This window comes from Lycorma delicatula, chromosome 2, assembly GCF_047948215.1.
Source record: "Lycorma delicatula isolate Av1 chromosome 2, ASM4794821v1, whole genome shotgun sequence".
NCBI classification, from domain to species: domain Eukaryota; kingdom Metazoa; phylum Arthropoda; class Insecta; order Hemiptera; family Fulgoridae; genus Lycorma; species Lycorma delicatula.
Genome location: NC_134456.1, coordinates 27,399,159 through 27,422,343, shown reverse-complemented (window position 1 = coordinate 27,422,343; position 23,185 = coordinate 27,399,159). Strand labels below are relative to the sequence as shown.

At 28.6% G+C, this 23,185-nt stretch overlaps 1 protein-coding gene across 1 annotated transcript in view; it reads right to left on the bottom strand.

The window, feature by feature from the left end:
* Cpsf160 (cleavage and polyadenylation specificity factor subunit 1) overlaps positions 1–23,185 on the bottom strand; it is an 86,288-nt gene that overhangs the window by 32,461 nt on the left and 30,642 nt on the right. The window contains exons 14-18 of the mRNA XM_075358570.1: positions 20,727–20,825; positions 17,940–18,139; positions 14,682–14,871; positions 8,166–8,247; positions 5,815–5,967 (exon numbers count right to left, since the gene is read on the bottom strand). Of these exons, the coding sequence (XP_075214685.1) occupies positions 5,815–5,967; positions 8,166–8,247; positions 14,682–14,871; positions 17,940–18,139; positions 20,727–20,825 (724 nt within the window). The remainder of the gene's footprint in view (positions 1–5,814; positions 5,968–8,165; positions 8,248–14,681; positions 14,872–17,939; positions 18,140–20,726; positions 20,826–23,185) is intronic.

Here is a 23,185-nt window from a genome sequence, read left to right as displayed (position 1 = left end):
AATCTGGGCTTTTTTTTTTACTGCTTCTCACGAACGGCATTGAACTTGTTGGTAATACTCCTTATTGATCGTTTGACCTTGTGACAAGAACTCATGATGCACTAACCCATTCACATCAAACAACATGGTGAGCATAACCTTCACAATCGACTGTACTTGTCAAGCCACAGGTTTTTTTTGGTTTTGGTGATCCAGAATGCCTCCACTGGGAGAACTGAGCTTTAGTTTTGACATCATATCCATAAACCATGTTTTATCACCTGTCATGACATGTTTCAGTAGTTCTGCATCATTGTTGACTTCATTTAGCAACTCCTGAACAACTTCCATTCACCGCTGTTTTTGTTCAAAATTCAACAATTTTGGAATAAATTTTGCTGTCACATATTTCATACCCAAAACATCTGAAAAAATTTCATGGTATAAGCCAATTAATATCCCAATATCATCAGCAACTTCTGATTATGATTTGGCGATCATTCATAATCATTTCTTACACTTTTTCCATGTTTCGGTTGTTGATGTGCTGGGGTGTTCGGGACGCTGGTCATTTTCAACATCTTCACAACCTTCTTGGAAATGCTTATACCACTCGTAAACCCTGGCTTTACTCATAGCAGACTCACCAAAAGCAATATTTATCATTTTTAAAGCATTGCTACATTTTATTCCATTCTTACAGCAAAACTTGATACAAATTCTCTGATCCATTAATTATACAAATAAAAAATTGCCGATCATACCAAAACATGTGTTATCCTTTTGACACCCGACAACAGATTAAACATCCAATATGGCTAAAAATATAGAGATACTTTTCAAACATGACCAATACAATCATAATAAAGGCCCAAGAATTGGATTAAATACAACCCACAAAATTTCAAAATTCTCATTATTTTCATTTCTCATACATCGTTTCTCATACATTTTCTAACATACCTCGTACTACATGACAATGTTACAATTATATGACAATGATACTATATGTCATTAAAACATCGTTGGGCTAGATAACAACAGCAGATTTCAGAAATATAACTGATTCCTTGCCAAACACTGAATGTCTTCATCAGCTGGAAATTTGAGGTGGTTATTTTAAAATATTCCTCTACCAGGATTTTCTGTCAGTGTAGATGGAAATACACAGTTTAATTTCAGAGCCAATATAGTGGGATAGTTTTAATATATCCAGCGATTATTCTCACTGAGTATATGTAACTAAGTACCATCTTCTTCACATGAAGGCTGTTGAATCAGATAGGAGCAAAGTTCTCTGCTGCAGAACATAAAGCTAAAAGAAGACATGCATAACATATTTGCTGATTGATGCTCACTGTTAACAGCACAAGGTTTTTAATTATATTGTTTTGAAACTTCATCTTCTCAGAGATATTCCCCAGGTGATTTTTTAATGAAATTCCTATCTAAGATCACCTCCAGGCACTAACTAGGATAGCGTTTGGTAAGGAAATACTAAGTTGTTGAAATAAAACTAGTTCATAATTAGTTTTTATTCGGGTTTCAGTATTAACAATATTAAAATCTCTTTTATTGAGATTTTAGTAACTTATTCACCTTAATTTATCTTAAAAGAAACCACAGTCACAGTAATTTCAGTGAAAACGAACTGTTTGTGTTATCCTGCCAGAAACAGATAATCAACACATTCAATCTTTTTTTGCACTGGTGACAGGCAAGTTAGATATGTACAGGTTAAGCAGCACCATATAAAGTAAAGTACTCCAAGTCAATCAATAGTTTTATTTTCTCCTTTTGCTCATCTTATTGATGAGTTATACAAAAGCACTAAAAGAATCTAACTAGCCTCAATGTACTACAGTAGAGAATTACTTTTGTCATTAATATTTTGGGTTATTACAATGAAATAGATAAAAGATGTATCTACACAAATAATTTTAAAACACTCACTCACTTTCTAAATAACTGAAAATACACCTCCAGATCTTTTCAGTACTATGATGAATGGCGTTACAAATGACAATGGTGTTAAGGATAAGGAAACTAATTTAATATGTGGTCAAATAATAATATGAGTTCTACTTATTTCTATTATTGTCAGTTTAAAAAATTTCCCCATTAGTAACGACACTTTTTCTGCCCAGCTAACAGCTAAACAAACAATTATAAAATTTCATATCTGTAATGATATCCTTTCTCTCATGAAACATTACCTTTAAGCAAATTGCAAAATGCCTTAAGAATTATTTTTTAATATATCTTGATGACCATGCAGCATTTTTCATTTCCAGGAAAGAAAAGTACAAACTGAAGTGTAATCACAAATTTATTCTTTTCATGTTTATTTTTATGTAAAGTTAATTAATCAGCATTCAAATAAATGTTAGTAATTTTCAAGAGATGTCAGGAATGCTGAACAGTCAGTTTACATAAACAGAACAATATCAGAAAATATTAAACTATAGATTCCATACCTGTCAATGCTATGCTACAATCATGGTTATAATTAGTGTGGATACTTGAACAAAAGATTCCACTGACATATAAAGCCAACTACAACAGAGTTGTGTATTTAAAACTAAAAATAATATAATAAAATCATATAATAAAGTTGTCCAGTTAAATTGTTTTCTTTTTTTGCATAAGAAAAGAAAACAATTTAACAATTAATTACATTTTTAACATATTTTCAAAGTTAATTGTTTATATACTGGGTTTGAACAAAGTAAAAAATATACTGACTTTATGTGCACAATATAAAGTATACTTACTTTATATTATAATATTATGAATATTCTAAATGTTCAACAATCCAAAAAAATATATAGTACCTGATAATATAAACAGTAATCTTACAGAAATGCTAAGAGAAGGTCATCACTAATTTTTTCCCAGTTTAGGAAAAATTCAAAGGAACATATGATGTCAATTAATCACAATGTGTTTATCAATTAAGAGATGTAGATTATTTAGTAGACTTTAAAAACTAATTCGTTGACCTTTACCCATATCATTTATGCTCTACCAAAAGCAATTCATTAGATATTAAAAATAGCAAGAACAGTCTAATTGAATTGCTCAGAAGCCAAACATGGTTAAGTCCAGACATCAAAAATTGAGAAAATTAAATGTTTTTAATACAAAATTTTTCAAATTTTTGGTTTATTAATTTGATCAGAAAAGTATAAAATAAACTCTTTTTTCTAAGGGTAGGCTCTGCAACAAAACAAGATGTGTACAGGATGTGTAAATAAAAACATAAGTATTTATCAGGACAATGGCAGCATCATAAAAAGTTTAGGGACTTATACCTTTTGGCATTGAAAAAGATAAGAAATTTATGTAAAAATAATACAATAACACTTGTCATAAGTTTTATGTTTATTCATAATAACAAACATCTTCTTCTTTCGGTTATCTAAATCTAAATTTTGATCTCCACATGTTGTTCTTAATGTCCTGTAAAAGTAAAGTTTTATTGGAGGTATATACTTTAATAAATTCATCACATATTTTTTTTGTTTCTTTTGAAATTGTTCCACCATTAGGATACAATAATGGTTAATTTATATTTTTTTATGATTGCTGCTGGCCTATCTATTTTTATTTTTGTCAATTACATGAAAGGTATCATCCTCGTCAAAATTATATTTAAATTTAATGCTGCTTTTTAATCTTTCTAGCTTTATCCAACATATATTAAACAAAGCGACTGTTAGTTCACTTATTAATTTTTTCCTGTTGGTAATAGTATCTTCCAATGGTTTTGTGGAAACGAAATCTTGGTGATTCATTTCAACAACGCTGAAAGGGTTTTTTCTTTTACTATTTTGAATTGTGTGATACCAGTCCCTAGATTATAAATATACTGATTTTTTTTTTTGCATTGGGTTGGCTATAACTGCAAAATCAGCGTCATTGGACAAAAAAACTGTGCCCACTTAATAAACATTTTAGTTCAGTTGATTCAGTTTTTATGTCTACACTCTGAATCAATTTCAGTAAACTTAATACAGTTTTTATATTTTGATTCTGTCCTATACATGAATCTAAATACATTATAATTTTTAGAAAATCCTTTGCATAAAATTTAATGTGTTTAGTTAAGCACGATGACACTTCTTGTGAACCCCGTGATCCTTTGGTTACAGGTCAAACACACATGTAGCCTTTTTAGTTTTTAAATCATCACAACCAAGCTTATAAACATATAAGTTTCTCATGTAATAAGCTACTGATGTGGAGAGTTTTGGAAATGGTAATGTTTTTTCTAAATCAAAACTAAACACATACATTTTGTCTGAAGCTCTTAATCAATCATTAGCCGAACTATTACAGGCAATTTCTGCATTTCACAAGTGTTCATCGTGTTCAACTTCGGCTGCATGTTTTTCTTCATCTGTTGTAGATTGTTTTTTTACTACCAAATAATCACATTTTTGACAAGTGTCTTTTGAAAGTTGCTTAAAGTGAAAGTTAAATTTTGTCGAAAATATATGGTAATAAATTTTTCCCTTTACTGGTACAATTTGCTCTTCATTACATTGTTTGACATAGTTTAAATATTTTTTCAATAGAAAGGTCTGAATCCAAGTATCAGCGTCTGGGATTATGAGCCCCTGTATAATGACTCGAAATAGCAGGAAATGAATGTATATGTTTTATTACATGGAATCATCTATTTTGTTACCTGGAATATGCTGGCCTCGATGGTCCTTCAGATCTTCCTTTGAAGAACAATTATATAACTACCCGTCACTTATTTGATATGTTTCTTTAAAATATTTTTTGAAAACACCAACAAATATTCAAAACACTGAGATCTTGGTCATTTGGTGTTATTTCTGGGTCGTTGTGTTTTGATGGTACAAGTTCTAATCAATCCCCTTAAAAAATATTCTGCTTATGATGATCATTAAACTTGTATAAACATTTTATCCTTCTCTCTTTGAGAAAAGGTTACAACAAAGCCATAAACAATTACAAGGTTTATTATCAAATTTCTTTGCAGGAATTATTCTCTTATTTCAATTTTGATATTGTTTACCTTGTATCCCCTTTAGTTTTTCAGTATTGCAGAAGTAACAATTACAGTTAGTATGAATTTGTTGTTTTTCAGTGTTACCAACAAATATCAAAAGAAGAAGAATAATTTAGTTTTTATTTCAAAATTTATGTAAAAAAATATTGATAAAAAGTAGACTTACAATGGCTTCTGAAATTATTATAGAACATATTCAGAAGCTATAAAAAAAACCAGGCCATCTGACCTAGAAAAAACAAAGCAATGAGTAAATCCTTTAATGACTAAGAATATTATTTTTTCCATTAAAATTTACAAAAATCAGAAAATATAAAAAAAATGGATTTAATCACTTTGGCTTCTAGTGACTCAATTGTTGAAAGCATCCACCCATCACCCAAACAGTCAAAGTTTTTCAAGTAAACAAATTTTTTTCCTGTAGTAGCAAATCTAATAATCTAGCTTTACTTCTTAGTGAAAATAATTGTACATAAATTGATGAAATTAAATTTATTGGCCTACTGAAAAAATAAACTTTTCTGTATATACAGTTTTTTTGAAAAAAAAACCTTGACACAAATTAAAAAAATTACAAGATTAAATAACTACCCAATAAATTAATAGTTTTATATATTTAAATTTTTCATGATCAAAAAGGTTGATGGTGTATCTTTATTCATATAATCTGAATTGTTTTATACTGTTTTTCATATTTTTATATCTCATCACACTGACTACAAAGTAGAAAAATTAATAAAAATAATGAGGTTTGTATAATTTTAAAGTTTAGGATTTAAATTTATATTTACCTTTTTATTAAAATAAAGGAAACCTTGTGGACAATTAACATTATGAAATGGTGCAAAACATGTTACTTCACCATCAATCCACATCGGATGAATACGAAGCTCTCCTCTTGATGTTAAGAATACCCAATGTGGGAATGGTCCACATACAAATACCTTGAAAAAGAAATTCATACTAAATGAAATAAATATTCAAATACAAAAAATAAATCATACAAAAAGTAATTATTTTAAGAAACTATCAACTAGAAAATAAAACAAATGTATACACATGTTAAGGAATAATTAGGTATATCAATAATTATATTTTTTAACAAAAACAACATATAAAATTGAATTATTCTGTAATAACTGCCAATGTGAAAATCCTGACAAAAATATTAATTGAACTGGAATATGTAAAATATAGTTAACCGACTAGAATAAATTTTAAATACAAAAACAGCCACTGGAAAAATGTATAGTGGTGTCTATAAAGAGAAAGTCAATATAGTTGACACAAAAAAAGAAATTTCAAAAATCTAATTTCATAAAAAAATATACAATATTATACACTGATCTAATGAAAGCTGCTCACAAACATTATAAGCACATTATTTTATGCAGTGAGTTAACCCATAATTCTTGTCTTAATATTCTTCTACTGTTTTATCATGACGAAATTATGTTCTTGTTTTGATATAAAGTAATTTAAGAAAAATAATTATATGTTATTCTAAGCCCTATGTATCATTCTTTCTTCATATTATTACATTATTTATATTTTAATATTTAAATAAAAAACATTTTCATTTTAACCCAAAAAAAAGCTTAATTATTTACCGGAGTTCATCATTGAAATTCATTCAGCTAGATACATTACAATAATTGTGAATTCAGTAATAAACAAAACCTAGCACAACTGCGATTTGACAATTTGATTAATTTACTAGTCAACAAACTTTTAATAAATTCACAAAACACATAAACTTAAATTTCTTATTTCTTTAACAAAGCTACAGTTAAAATTACTGCACACCAGCAAAAATAAGCCAACAATCTACAAAATTTATATCAATAAAAATATGGCTCATAACCATACAAATCAGTGCCATACACAAAAAAGATCAGTATAATTCTATTCCTTACGAAATGAAGTAAATATCAACTAATGACATCAGTTGGAGAATATCAAAATACTGATTTAAAGCAGGAAATGGCAGTGCAAGTAATTTGAAATTAACTTTATAGTTATTGTGGTTACTGTTACTTTTATTTTATCAGATAAAATTAAACTATCACTAGAAAAGAAAGATTAAATTCTCTTCATTTTTCAAACTCTTTCTTTACAAGAATATTTTTATTTTTAAGAAAACAATAGTATTAAGGCTATTGTCAATGACGTTTCAAGACATGACAGATTTATTGTAGAACACTGTTTTTCCTTTATCAAGCTGTTTTCCCTTTGATAAAAGCAAAAATCAGAATAAAAACTTATAAGACAATTTTTTTCTTCTTCAAAACCAATGAAATAACTCCAATTTTATTAAACAATTGATTATTATAGTTGTAATCTTACTTTAACAATAATGCAGTAAAAAAAGTATAAAAATGAAAAATGCAGTATAAAAAAGAAAAATTCTCCTGTTCTTGCCATAAATCAACTATTAAACTCGTTTTAGCAATTTAAGTTAGAACAACAAAACCAATTATTTTGAAACTGTTTTAGAATAACATTATTTTAATTAGGCAACACTCTATGTCCATTTTATAAACTAAATTTGAAAAAGAAGGACCAAAAGTTTTTAAAGTATTCCATAAAATGGCAAGAACTATTCTGATCACAAGAGAATAACAATATAATTTATTTTACATCAATAACAACAATTCAGATGAGATAATTTAGTCAACTTTTTTAATGCATTAATTTTCAATAATTTTAAGATTTGATGATTAATTTTCGAAGGCAGTTCTTTGCAATGGGCTTGTTGTCAGTCTATACAGTACTAGATGTATAATTTGATTTAAATTTAGACGAATAATTACAAGAACATTCATTTTTATGATAAAATTGTGAAAAAATGCAAGATCTAATTAAATGAGAGAAATAGTGTACGTGATCATGGCATACAACAAAAAATATTCAGTATATAAAAATATACATCATAGTAACATGCATTCAGAAAAACAAAAAATTAATTGCTTGAGTTCATTAGAATATAACAAAATCTAAATTATACTTTTTCTTAATATTTAATAATAGTAAGCATTAAAGATAGTAATAGAAGCAATAGATAGAAAAACTAGGTAGATAGTAAAGAAGGATAGGATAGATAGGAAGGATAGGAAAGAAGCAATAAACTAGAAAAACTTACTCCATTATATCCAGCAATGTTACTAAAGTATCTCAAATGGCTAACTCTAACATTTTCAGGTTCTTCATCTTTCCTTTTAACCCTATAAAAAAAAAAAATATATATATATATATATATATATGTATAAACAAATTCAATCATCTTTATTAACACAAATATCATATACTTTGTCATTACACTTCTATATGTAATACTACCCAGGAATTAAAATCTTAGAAAACTTTTAAACATTATTAGACCTGCTGTTCAAATACGTGAAGTTCTTTACATCAGTAGAATACTATACATTTACAGCCACAAAAAAATTCCCTTAAACCATTTCAGACCTACAATTTTAAAGAAAATATGTAATTTGGTATTTATCTTCATTAATGGCTTTATTTCCCCCCTGAATTTTATGGTTACAGTACATTTAAAATATCTGAATAGCAAAAGTAAATTTTTCACAACTATTTTCAAACATTATATTAACAAACTTAACAATTTATCAATACACATAGTTAACAAAATGTCATGGGCCCCCTTATTTTAATGTTTTCAATTGCAACTACTATCATTTCAGCAATACTGGTATTACTTCTTTGCAAAGCAGTTTCAGTTGGAATTTTTGCTGAAGGTTTTATTGAGTCAGAAATATATCTATTTAAAATATGAACTAAAATTATATTAGATTTTATTATATCTACTCATCTAGTATAACTATATCATGTGATTGTGAATGTTATGTACTTCATTAAATGTGGTCTTTTAGGCGTATTAGAAATATATATATATATAATATATATATTTTTTTTGTGTTAATCGCACACAGTATTTTTTTAATTTGATACTGGATGGTTGACAAATCTTGAATCTGTATTGCTATGGAATGCTTTTTTATATTCATTATATTTTGGTTTTAAGTTTTTATGCAATGTAGGACCTTTAAGTAGTTTACAGTAGTTGAGTTCATTTGTTACTGATTTTGCTAAGTCCACTTATTGTTTAAAATTGTTTTTTTCTGACAACAACTGTATTGTATCTAGCTTTTTTCAAATTCATGAACTACTTTTTCCAAATTTTTTTCATACAAAACAGTTATGTAATTTTGCTTTTAAACTTTTATTTACTTTACATAGAAATGAGTCAATAAATACATTACTATATTCAATTTTTTATGCTATATATAGAACTGAATTCATTACTTTTTTCAGATAAAATGAATGTATAGAGTAGACTTTGATTCATGGTTTTAAAAGCAAACTATAAGTTAGATCCAGGCGGTTTGAGATGTTATAAATAAATATGTTTATCATTGATAGTTTGCTTTTGTCAATAACGTTTTGTGGTGGTGAGGTCAATAAAAAATATTTAAGTACTACATTTGTAAATTCTTTAGCTGCAAATTCTTTTTTTTATGACTTTTACATTAATACAAATGTTTATATTCTCTAGTATTTCCTCGGTTTAATATGATGATTTAATCAACATATCTTTGTAAATTACTTTGCAGGTGAGTCTGTTGTAAGTAAATATACAAGTTCTTTTGATACATTATGCAATGATCTGTACGTGGATATAGAAAATAACAATTATGTAAAATATTTGAAACAGACTAAACAAAGTATTCATGATAATATTGAATAAGTTTATACAGTATCAAAAAAACAATGATTCAGAAAATTATCTCATAAAATTTTTAATAAAATGAAGATTTTAAGGAAAAAAATATTAAATAATTACATACATAACTACTAAACAAACAGTCCCTCAAGAAAATATAAATAAAAAGTACACGCAAGCAGCATATGTGCATTAGTCATAAAGTTTGCAGTGCAGAGGAAGGTTCAATGTGTATTGTGGCTTGCTATGTTTGAATCAGCTATATGTGTACGCATGAATACAGTCGTGTACATTATAAAGACCCTCCACATGAAAATAACATTCAGCAGTGGGAAATACAACTCAGAGAAAGGGGCTTGATGGTAGCCTACTGAAGCAAACACACCCAAGACGGTCATCAATGTCTGATGAAACCATTAAAGCAGTGTGATTAAGTTTCTTGCTTAGCCTGAAGAAATCTGTGTGGAAGTGTTCTAGACAGTTGGGAATTACTAAAACTGTTCACAATATGTTAAAATGATAGTTATGTTTCACTGCATATAAAATTCAGGTGTTACAACATTAGCCACAGAACAAAGTGAAATGATTTGATTTTGTTGTAGACATTGTGGATAGGTTAGAGCAGGATGATGATTTTTTAAACAAGTTCATTTTCAGTGATGAAGCAACATTTCATGTTTCCGGACAAGTGCATCAACATAATGTTCACATATGGGGTACTGAACCTCCACATGCCATTACTGAACATCAGCATGACAATGAAAAAATGAATGTGTGATGCACTATTGGACAAGACAGTTATTGGTCTCTTCTTTTTTATTGAAAAAAAAAAAAACAGCAACAAACATCTTCCTGGATGAGTTACAAACGTATGCCCTTCTAACCCCAAATACTGGAGAATTCCATTTTCCAGTTAGACGGAGCTTCTCTAAATTTTGCTGCAATTGTGCAGAATTTTCTTAAAATATTTCCTCAGTGATGAGTGGGACAAGAAGGGTGGATGCCTGGCCCCACGGTCTCCAGACCTTACCCCTATGGATTTCTATTTTTGAGGTTATGTAAAAACACAATTGTTTTCATTCTAGTTCAAAATCTACATCGTTTAAAAGTAAGGATCACTGAAGCTGGTTTATCTATCACACTGGATGTTCTCTGCCATGTACAGCAAGCAACTGAATATTGTTTTGATGTCTGCATGGCAACTAAAGGAGCACACATCAAAATATACTGAACAGATAAGAAACTTGGAGTGTTTCCCTTTCATTTAACCTTTAGTTCATCTCTCTATAATGCTTTGTTCTGAAGCTATAACCCATTTAAAACCCCACTATTATATTATAAGCACACTGTGTGTGTGTATATATATATATATATATATTTATATATTTATTTATTTATTTATATTATGTTCCACAAAAACAGACTTATTCAGGAAGAAAGGGAAATAATTTGGGAACTGATTATAAAGCTTAAAATAAGGAAAAAAATTCATGCAAACATACAGTATGTATGAAAAGTTCCCAAAATAAATGATATAAAAATACAGGTATAAAGATAAATGAATTTACTCGCATCAGCCTTCTACATAGAACCCTTCTCTAGTTATACATTTGTTGCAGCGCCAATAGAGCCCGTCAAACACTCCAGAGAAATCACTTTGTGGGATCACCTTCAACTGCTTGGTGCAAGCCCTTTGAATGACTGGAATGTTATCGAAAAAGGGGCCTTTCATCTTCAACTTGAGTTTCGGGAACAGAAAATAGTCTGCTGGGGCCAAGTCAGGTGAATAGGAAAGGTGGGATAAGACAGTGATTTGATTTGTGGCGTAATAATGTGTTTAAATTGTTGCCATGTGTACTGGGGCATTGTCATGCAAGAGAGTCCAACTGTCTGGATCCCGGTACTTAGGCTAAATTCGAAGAATCCGACACATCAGGCGTTTCATTAGTTCCAAATAGAATTTAAAATTCACAGTTTGACCATTGAGACAAATTCATGATGAATCAGGCCCTTTGAGTCAAAGAATACAATCAACATCATTTTCACTCGTGATTTTTGCTGCCTGACTTTTGCTGATCTTTGTGCTTCCAGGACTCAACCAACCAGCGGATTGATGCTTTGTTTGCAGATCATATATGAAGGACCAGCTTTCATCCCCAGTTACAACTGTTTGCAAAAAATTCAAGTTGCAATCAACAGTTTTAAAGAAGTCTTGAGCACAAGAAAGACGCATGTTTTTGTTCTTCAGTCAAGAAGTATAGAACAAAACAAGAACATACCTTTCAGTGGTTCACTTTTTCTGTTAGAATTTTATGTACTGCATCTTTACTGATGTTTAGCTCTTCTGCTATGGTCTGAAGGGTAAGATGAGGTTATCTGAGCAGGAGTGCATGCATTTTTGCAATGTTTTTGTCATGAATAGCTGTTGATGGCCACTCGCTTTATTCGTTGTCATCCCAACGATTCTCTACCATCTTTAAACCGCTTCCACCACGTGTATGTTGTAGTACAAGATGCAGCTTCATCACCAAATGCTTGCTGTATCATAAAGTTTCAACGAAAGATTTTTGAAGTCAACACAAAATTTTATCACGTATCTTTGTTCCATGTCATGAGCTCACACAAGGTCATATAACACAACATAAGCGACCAAATAAAACTCGAGACTGGAGTGACGAAATGTGATGAAATTTTGTACACACACTTATCAGACATCATACTACATAGTTCCTTGGTTGTCTGAGAGATTGCGCTATTGGTATCTTCAGAAATTTAGTTCAGGAACTTTTCAGATCAACTGTGTATGTTCAAAAACACTATACTATCAAATTACAACTAGCAAAAAATTTTGCCAAGATTCAGTCCCCAAGTGAAATGAGGTGATAATTAAATTTTTAAGGCATTATATAAGGGGTAAAATTCATGGTTTTTTATATTTTTTGACCTGAAAAATTGAAAAAAGGTCCCAGAATTACATCTACCATAGTTTTCATGATAACCAATGTAAAACAGAAAAACTCAGTGACAAATAAAAAACATTTTTTAGGTTTGAAGTACAATAACTTTGATGACTAATAAATGTGTAAATTTTATAATCAAGGACTTGTAGAGAATTTAAATCTGAGAAAATTAATGTAAAATAAAGTCTTATTGATATAAAAAAAAAAATCAACATTTTTGTGTTGAAGTTTTGTTTTTAGTAATAAAAGTTGATTTTTTTTGTTTTTCATAAACTTGATTACATTATTTTTCTCAGAATTAAATTCTCCACAAGTTTTGATAATGAGATTTATGCATTTATTATTCATTTAAAATAAAAGTTTTTGTACATCTAATCTAAAAAAAAACATGTTTTTTGTTACTGAATTTTTCTGTTTTACACTGAATATTATAAAAAATACAGAAAATACAGTTCTGGAACCTGTTTTATTTTTTTAAGGTCAACAAACATAAGAAACAATGAAGTTTATTCCCTTATATAAGGCCTTAAAAATTTCATTATGACTTCATTACAGCACAACTGAAATCTGAATGAAATTTTTCACTAGCCATAACTAAATAACAGTGTTTTTGGACATTTATTTTGTATGAATTTTTTTCCTTATTTCAAGCTCTAGAATCATTTCCTAAATTATTTCTCTTTCCTTCCAAATCACCTGATATACTCCAAATAAATAAATATACTAACACAAATACACTAAATGAAAAGACACAGTTCACATCTAATGTATCCTTGTCCAATCCTAAATGCATATATTCCTGACCCAAATAACCATGCGTAGCTTCAAGTGAAATTTAATTACTAGTGTTACTAAGGATGAATACAAAAATAACTGAAGATATTTTTACACACATAAAAAAGTCCTTAATCTTAAAAAAATATAAGATATTTGCAAATTTGCTTATATTTTTAATAAAAATAATACACAATTAATTGATATAAATAAAATTACTAGAATTATAAAATATCTAAATTTAGTATTACCTAGAAAAATCCATCAGGATAGTATTACAGCCTAAAAATTTTAAGAATACCGTGTGAAAATTATTTAAAATTATCTCATAGCTTACCATTGCTAAGAGAACGATAAAAAAATACCACTAAAATCTCATGTAATTTTAAAATATTAGTACTCATATTACATTAGTTAGCAAGTAGAATATTACACCATACACTAACATTCATATTAATGCCATATTTTAACCAGCAATCAACTTTACATTACGAGTTAGCCATCTTGCTTCTATCTGTCTTCATAGTGCAGTGTGCCAGATAAAACCGGAAGAACCTGTACGGAAGGTAGCAACAGAATAAGACTACTCTAGTCAGGAAATCAGAATAAGAGTAACTCTAAAAATTAATTTATATTTAAGCTTTTATAAGAACCTAGATGGTAAGTCTATTAACAATTACTTTCCAAAAGTAGACAGTCATCCAGACTTAGTTAACTTCAATTTTGTTAAATCTATCTTTTACCAATAATTTTTATTCACATCCTTTTGAATTTCAAGAAAAATGGATGATAAAACCATAATAGGTTGACTACCATACCCAAAACAGTAATACATGACTATACTGCTGCAAAAAAAAATTTTCTCCAAACTTTTTTTCTTTTCAATCTAAACAGTTTCTTTACAAAATTTCATTCAATCTTAAATTCTGTGTAATTATAATAAAAAAAAGAAGAGATAAAAATTTGGGCCTCATAATATTTCAGTGAATGAAACACAAATCGGTACCTCAAAAATATAAATTCAATGCACAAGACATAAATGGGAAGAGGATAAAAGAAGTCCTAAGAGAAAAGTTTACTATCATGTCAAACAGATTATAAAATGATTGTTATTCAAAAATGTTATAACTAATGACATAAAAAAATAAATAAACGAAAGGCTTCAATTTTTAAATTTTACCTTCTAAGCTTCTCTTTTGTTATAATAGTTTGATTTACTTTTCTGAAACGCAATTTTAAGTAACCCCGTGGATATCTATATGCCTGATATAGATATACTTCATCATCCATTCTTATAAGTAAAATGGGGCGGCTTCCATTGTGACCTAATGATGCCACCAATATTTCCCTTACTTGACAATCACTTGGACCTAAATAAAAACAAAATATAATTAAAAAAAACAAAATTTAGACATAAAAAAATCAAATATAAAAATATACTTTTTCTGTTATTTAGAACAGTAACACAAAAAAGCTTATAATAAAGAAATAATTAACCTTATGGCTTTATAATGGTTTTTGTTTGATATGCTTAGTTTAACTAGCTTATTAAGATTACGAAGAGTCTTAGAGAAGCAGAATGGTGTGTAGAGAGATAATTTTCTTTTGTAAATATCTCAAAAAGTATTAATTTTTGTAATATTAATTTTATCACACTTTAGACCATTTTCAAGCTTAACAAAATTCCCTGTACACCAAAAAGAAGGCCAATGATGGATTGTGCCAAATGAGGTGGTGTATCGAGAAATAGAGCCTGTTACTGATACTATGCGGAAAAAAAGAATCTCTTTCTTCGGTCATCTCATAAGGACACCGCAAACAAGACTGTCAAGAAATATCATTGAAAAGCTCTGGTTCCAAAAGCTAGAAGTAGGATGGATCAAAGAAATTAGAGAAGATATGAAAGAATTGGGAATTTCCCTGACTGACCTACAGAATAAAACTGGAAAAATTACAAAGCTAAAAGATAAAAGCATTAGATTTAAACAAAAGACAGACAAACGACAAAATACAACGAAGAGGGTGTTTACGGATGAAGAAAAGAAAGCAAGATCTGAACGGATGAAGAAATACTGGGCAGCTCGAAAGAGTAAAATAACACGCTTTTCTCAGAAAAGATCCAACTAAAATTGACTTAAGTGGTCCCATGTTGGCCGTAAAAGCATAATAATAATAATAAAATTCCCTGTAATTAATTTTTTTTTAAATTAAGAAGGTATGATTTTTTTCACACTTGTTGACTTCATATCATGTCTCTTAAGCTTAATATATTTTTAAAATATTATTATTTTTAAAAACATTACATAAAATATATTTATATGTGTAATATTCTATATAAAATATTACATACATAAATACAAACAAAATTTCAATTTGATAAACCATCATACAGTGTTTGAGGAAGAAGGTCTTATAAAAATTGCAACAGACAGCAGTGCTCATGTAAATATACAATTTTAATATTTTTATTTAAAAATTTTTATTACGTAATGAAATTATTTCAATCATGACTGAAGATGCAGGATCCTGCAAATGAACTTTCACGAAAAGTTCTTAGTCAGTATTCTGTACTAGGTAGAGTTTGGCCATTTATTATTGGTTAACTGGACAAAGCTGTGTAAATCATAAAATTACCCCCTCCAAAATGAGGAGTACCCATCTGTTTTCACCAAGGGCAAAAACTCAATCAGCTACAGAGATGGATTTATATGGATACAACTTTTATATAGATTTGAATACTAGATCGTGGACATCGGTATTCTTTGGTGGTTGGGTTTCAATTAATCACATATCTAAGGAATAGTTGACCTGAGACTGTACAAGACTACACTTCATTTACATTCATACATATCATCCTCATTCATCTTCTGAAGTAACACCTTCCGATGGTTCTGGAGGCTAAACAGAAAAATCAGAGTAACAGAGATGGTACAGTCATAGTTACAATTATTGATAAAAGCTCCTCCAGTTGCATTATTTTTTAGGAAGCATATTTACAATTTGATATAAATAGAATACATTTATGTTATAAAATACCCAATATAAACACAATTACGCGGTAATTCACATCTCACTTCTTGTGCTGACTGTAAAAGCACTGACATTGACAGCACGAACCCAGTTACGGAATAAAATGCATACACCTTACTATTGCTAACCTCTAATGAATGCCTTAAAGGAAACTGTAGGTAACCTTGCACCAGGGATAAATTTAAACAAAGTTTTACCGGAACTTTCATAACCTACTCTAGTCATGAAAATAATGGAAAAAGTTCATATAAACATACATTCTAAAATGCTTTGTTTGCTTGTTATGGCTAGTGAAAGATATCACTCAGCTTTCAGTTACTCCAGTGAAATGAGATTGTACTGAAATTTTTAAGACGTTGATTAAAGGAGCAGAAGGAGTGATCTCTACTATTTCTGACCTAAAAAATCAAATATAATAGGTCCCAGAACGTATCTGCACTAGTTTTTGAGAAATCTGCGATAAAAACCAATAAATTGGGGTAAAACCCCTGTTTTTTTTTATGTTTGACATACAATAACTTTGTTAAATGGATAATAAACATATAAAACATTTAAACAAACCTTGTAGAGAATTTAATTCTGAAAAAAATGGTCTAAGATAAGTTGAATAAAACTAAGAAAAGTTAATCAATAATTTTTTCTTTGTTTTGTGGAAATAACTGTTGAGGTTATTAAAATGGATTTAATACAACTGTTAAGGTGATTTAATAAAATTATACAAATAAATTTTTTTACAAAGTGATTTTTTTTTATTAAATAATAAAAAAAATGTATATATAGCATGCACAATTTTTTTAACACTCATGCCATTTCATAAGTATTTGGACTGAGCGTTAATACCGAAATGAATTATAAGGTCAAGGTATTAAATTTCAATATATAAGGAATTTGAAAATTACCTTTTTTTTTTAAAAAAAACTACTAAACTTTATGTAAAATACTTCTAAACCTATCGAGTTTAGACAGGAGTTATTTGAATAACAAATCAAAGCTAAAGATGTTTTTTTAATTTGGCTTTGCATGATAAACATACATAAAATTAATATGTTTTGAATGTTCATAAAAATATTGGATTCACTTCAAATACTGAAGTATACTGTTTTTATACCCTAATAAAAAGACACTTAAAAGTATTTTCCAAAAAATTAGACATTTTCATCCAACTCAACTTCCTCATTTAATTAACAAATAAACGCATATCTAAGGTCATTATATATAATTATTATAATACTTACTACAGTACTTAAAAATCCTATATTATTTGATTTAGTATACCAACCAAAACACTAACTGACCACTAATCTGGGGTTTCAGCAACTATACAAAATGTATTTATAACAATAATACCTTATATCATTTAAAATAAATCAACAGATTATGATTACACTAGTGATTAAATGATACATACTTTCAGTTGACTGTGTTTGGTTCTGAACAACGGTAGGTGTTGCACCCAAACTGTCAGCTAAGACACGTAATCCACCACCAACATTAGACACAAGGTAACTTAATTTCATGTCTGGTAACGAATACATTTCTAAATGACCATTTTCTCTAGTTAGTAGTAACCAGTATGTTGGTCTTACTTCCATAAGGTATTTCTGCCACCTGAAAAAAGATATTCAGTAAATGAGATTTTCTTGAAATAAAAAAAATTTGATGTGGACACCATATGACTTTCTTGTATGCCTATTGAATTACATATACACATTTCTTTAAAATGAAAGGTACATAAAATTTTATTTCATTAATAACTTTGATATTTTTTTATTGTTATTATTGAATTATTACTTATTGTAAAACTAATTTTACAATCCGAGATTAATAATTATTAATAAATCAATATAAATTTTAAAAAAAGATGAAGTCAAATTCGAACTGATGTGCCTTCCTCTTGTAAGATCCAAATACTTTATTAATTAAAATTTTATTTGGCTGTAACTCTGAAACCAATGATATAAGTACCACTTATGATATATCGTTGAAAAGCTCTCAGTCAGGGCTAAATTCAGTTTTTTTTTGATTTTGTGCTTTTTTGGACACTTTTGATCAAGTCGATTGCTATCAAAAAGGGAGGTGCACAACTAGATGTTACAACAGTCCTAAATACAAAATTCAACATCCTATGGCTAATCATTTTTGAGTTATGCGAGATACATATGTACGTACAGATGTCATACCAAAACTAGTCAAAATGGATTCAGGGATGGTCAAAATGGATATTTTCATTGAAATGTGAAAACCTAAATTTTCCGCTATCACAATACTTCCTTCACTTCATATAAGTAAAAATTATTAACTGTAAAAAGTATCAACAAACATGGGAGTACAAATTGATTTGTAACAGTCAGTTTGTATTATAAGTTGAGTAGTATAATACTTACTCATGCCAGTACTAGTGATATGCTGCTAGGTTCTCACAGGGAATTCTTATAAAATCCAATTACATGAAAAATTAATTCAAAGCAGTACACAATTTAAGCAGCTATTAAGTCTTCTTTAGGAAATAACAAACCATTTTAAGAAAACCAAATAAAAATTATTCAGTTTCTTCAAAAATTACAGAAACACAAATACAATTTCTGATCCAAACATACTCATTCTTTCTATATGCATTATTAAAACACTGTTTAATGGGCTTATTTATTAAGTAAGCTTTATTAAAGCACTTTTAGGTTACATTATTTATTTATGTAATATTATTTTAGCATTATTTTTAAATGTTTATTTGTCTGAGAACCTTAAGATTTGCAAGCAACATTTCAGATCAGAATATTAAAAGGTTATCTAAATAATTACAGTTACAAGTACGCAACAAAAATTACAAAAGTGAAGATGTTGAAATCAACCTTTAGACTTACCTGAACATTACCATATTACCTTACCATCTCAACATTTTTAAGATTTTTACTGAAGATTTATAACATAGCTAAAAATCTTCCCCTTTCACCTGCAATTGATTAAACTAAAACACCTACTGTCACTATACCCTTTATCAGAAATAAATAATTTAAAAAAATGAAACAAAAATCAATTTAATTAAAAAATATAACATTTTTTCTTCCAACTACCAGGATTTTTAATTTTGAGTGTATCAGCAGAAAGTTTAGCCATTATTTTGGCAAACACAAAACAGGATTCCCAAACCAAATCTCACAGGCACTGTTGCCATTCCAGTAAGTCACAATAAAGAAAAAGCTTCCTTGCTGGCTAAAAGGAACCAAAAAATGCTATCACCTACATACTTACAAATTACAAAGCTGTCAAAAGGATCAACCTTGAGTGGCTCATTCGTTTTTAATGAAGGTTAATGGTTGATGTTTTGGCTCTGCTCTAAAGTTACACTGTATAACAAATTAAAAATAAATTTGGAGTCTGCTCTCTCTACGTCAGAAACATTTTTGTTTTATAGTTTTCTTGGCTGAATGTTATTTTAGTAAAATTTACTAAGAACTAAATTTTATCTCCATAAAATCATAAATAATATTTGTCAATTTTTTAACAATTTTCAGTGACAGTACAAAGGTTCTTCATATTAAACACTAATTTGCCAAGTTCTTCATTTTAATTGGTAATTTGGCCTACAGCTGACTTAATATCAGCAGCACAAGGTAACCAATAAATTAAAAAATGTACCCAATCAATCGGTCATTAGATGTGTGCACCTGTAATAAAATTTACAGAATAATATTAATATGGCTTTGTTTATAAAGATTAAATAAAATAGCTCAATATTTTGGGTTATAGCTGTTCCTCAGCCATCAACTTTGCTAAGCCAATTACATGGTTAATATCAATACTAGATTTCTGATCAATTAATATGCACTCCATCGTAGAAAAGAAACCACAAAATGAACATGTATGAAATATTTTTATTTAATTTTAATTAATAAAGAGTTTTTAAATTTTAATAAAAATCTTGTTATCAGCAAAATATGTTTTCACTAGGATCTCAAAAAAAATCAAACCAATTTTCACAAAAAGTAACAATTATTGTCAACAAATAAAATCCACATTAAAAGACAATAAATCCAAAACAGAATAACACAAATCTATACATTCAAGAAAGTAGGAATAGTATTTTTTTAGAAAATGTCCGATAATTCAGAAGTAATGATAAGCAGATATGAGAAGGGTCAATACTTTTTATGCAAAAAATAAATGACTAATCTTTTTTTTAATAAAAAATACTTACCAAGGTATCTTTTTCTTTGATGGTTTATCATTACTTTCATCTGGCTTATTAACTCCACTTTGTTCTCCATACAGCATTTCATCTTCATCATCCACCTCTCTAGAAAATATGTTAATATCAATTTATAATTTATTTTAAATAGTTGGTTATTATTAATTATATGTGAAACAGCAGATGAAGTTAAGTATCTACTTTTCATAAAATAATAAAACTGGACTTGAATAAGACTGTCAACCACAAGACAAACTCCTCATAACCTAAATTTTCTATAATACCTAGAATATCAAAGAATCCTGAAAACAGAAATTTATGAATTAAGAATAAAATATTACAACAATGGACAAAGCTACGATTAATAATGTGATCCTAGCAGTTTACTGGAACTAAAAAACCATCAGGTTCCTGGTATGTCAGCTGCAAAGCTTCAGCACATTTCATAGTAGAATTTATTCTAATTTCACGTTGATCTGTTAACTTATTTGTTTATACCTAATAAATCTTTTACTCAAATATGCAACAAACTCTATCTATGAGAAAGACTTTTATCTGTTTTCAATTCAAATTTTAATATTTTATACAGTTTTCTAGATTTTACATACACCTCTAAAAAATGAGTATAATTTATGTTAAAAATAAGATTCTCAAAAAAAATGTTTGTAAGAGGTTCACAAAACCTACTCGATAATAGATGATTGATAGATGTAAGATTGATGATATTTATTAAAAACATTGAAACACCAAGTTAAGCAAATAAATATTTTTTAATATTCACTTTACCCCTACATTATTCTGTCTCTGAAAGTACTACTTCATCAAACAACAGTTCAGTGCATTATTTACTAAAAATGTTAAAAGTTTAAAATGTTCAAATAAAAAACTAAACATTCTCTTCCAACCATGTTTGATTATAAAACAAAATATCAGTTTTAATAAAACATGTATTTTTTTTCTTTTTTTCTGTTTAGCCTCTGGAAAGCATTACTTCAGAGGATGAATGACAATGATATGTATGATTATAAATGAAGTGTAGTCTTGTACAGCCTCAGGTTGACCATTCCTGAGATGTGTGGTTAATTGAAACCCAACTACCAAAGACACCAGTATCCATGATCTAGTATTCAAATTAGTATAAAAGTAACTGCTTTTACTAGGATTTGAACCTTAGAACTTTCAACTTCAAAATCAGCTGATTTGATATTACTAGTATACTACTAGGCCAATCTGGTGAGTTAACCAAACATGTCAGAGAATATGTTTGTTGCCTCAATTATTTTAAAATAAATGTTTAACATCCAGTAAGTTAAATTAATTTAACCTCTCATCATATAAAGTAACACTTCCTTATGAAAATGCTCATTAGAAAGAAAGACAGAAAAAAGAAAACAGGAATGTAGCAAGTATTTAAGTTTTTATTTCATACTGACAAAAACAAAATGTTACTCCAGGATTAAGATATAATAGCTAAATAGCTTGTTCATGAAATTAAACATTCTTTTAATTTTTTAAGATCAATGTTCTCTCAAACTATAAATGTAAATATATTTTTTAATTAATTTTAATTCCAATCTTGATGTGTTTTTTTTTTTAATTTTCATTGATTTAATTTAAATTTACCACAATATCTTTTCTCTGAAAATCTCCTTAAGTCTCCTTCAAATTCAATAAAAGCCTGTGTTACAGGATCAATAAAATCCTGTGAAAGAATTTGACAAGCTATTCAAGAAAACGCAACCTTTTAAAAATTGCTTATATCAATATTCTCTCAAATCATACTTAAAAGTCTGTGATTATCTCCCTTGCTCTTTATTCATTACCAGTTTTTTAAGTTTTCTTTCACATAATTTCTACTGATAAGATTTAAATCTATTTTAAATCACATTTCTTATTAATCTTCAAATTTATTAATTGAATCAATTGCTATTAATTTATTTTTTTCAATATTTTTATGATTTATTTTACTAAATGATTTTCTTATGTAAATCCCCTGGTCCTCCAAATTGGGGGTTAGGCGTAGGATTAACAACCCAACCCTTCAAAAAGAATTTGTTACAAAACCTAATGAAAAGCCTCAGATGGACAGGACTGTTGGAATAAATATTAGAAATGAACATTGCCAAAGATTTAAGGACATGGACATAAAACTGGCTACATGGAATGTGAGGACGATGGTACAAACCAGGAAGATGTATTAAGTCACCAAGGAAATTACTAAGTTTCAATTGGAGATAGTCTCCTTACAGGAAGTAAGATGGTTAGGACAGGGCAGATTAGACAAGGAGTTTATACTGTTACACAAAGACTCAGACACAAGAGTGGGGAGAAATGAAGTCTCATTTACGACTGTGCATGGGCTGAGGTAGCACCCTAGGCTGAATGCCTAACAACATTCTCAGAGAAGCGATGTTCAGAACAAGAAGATGAGGAAGGCCTAGAAGAAGGTGGGTGGAGGATTTATAGAG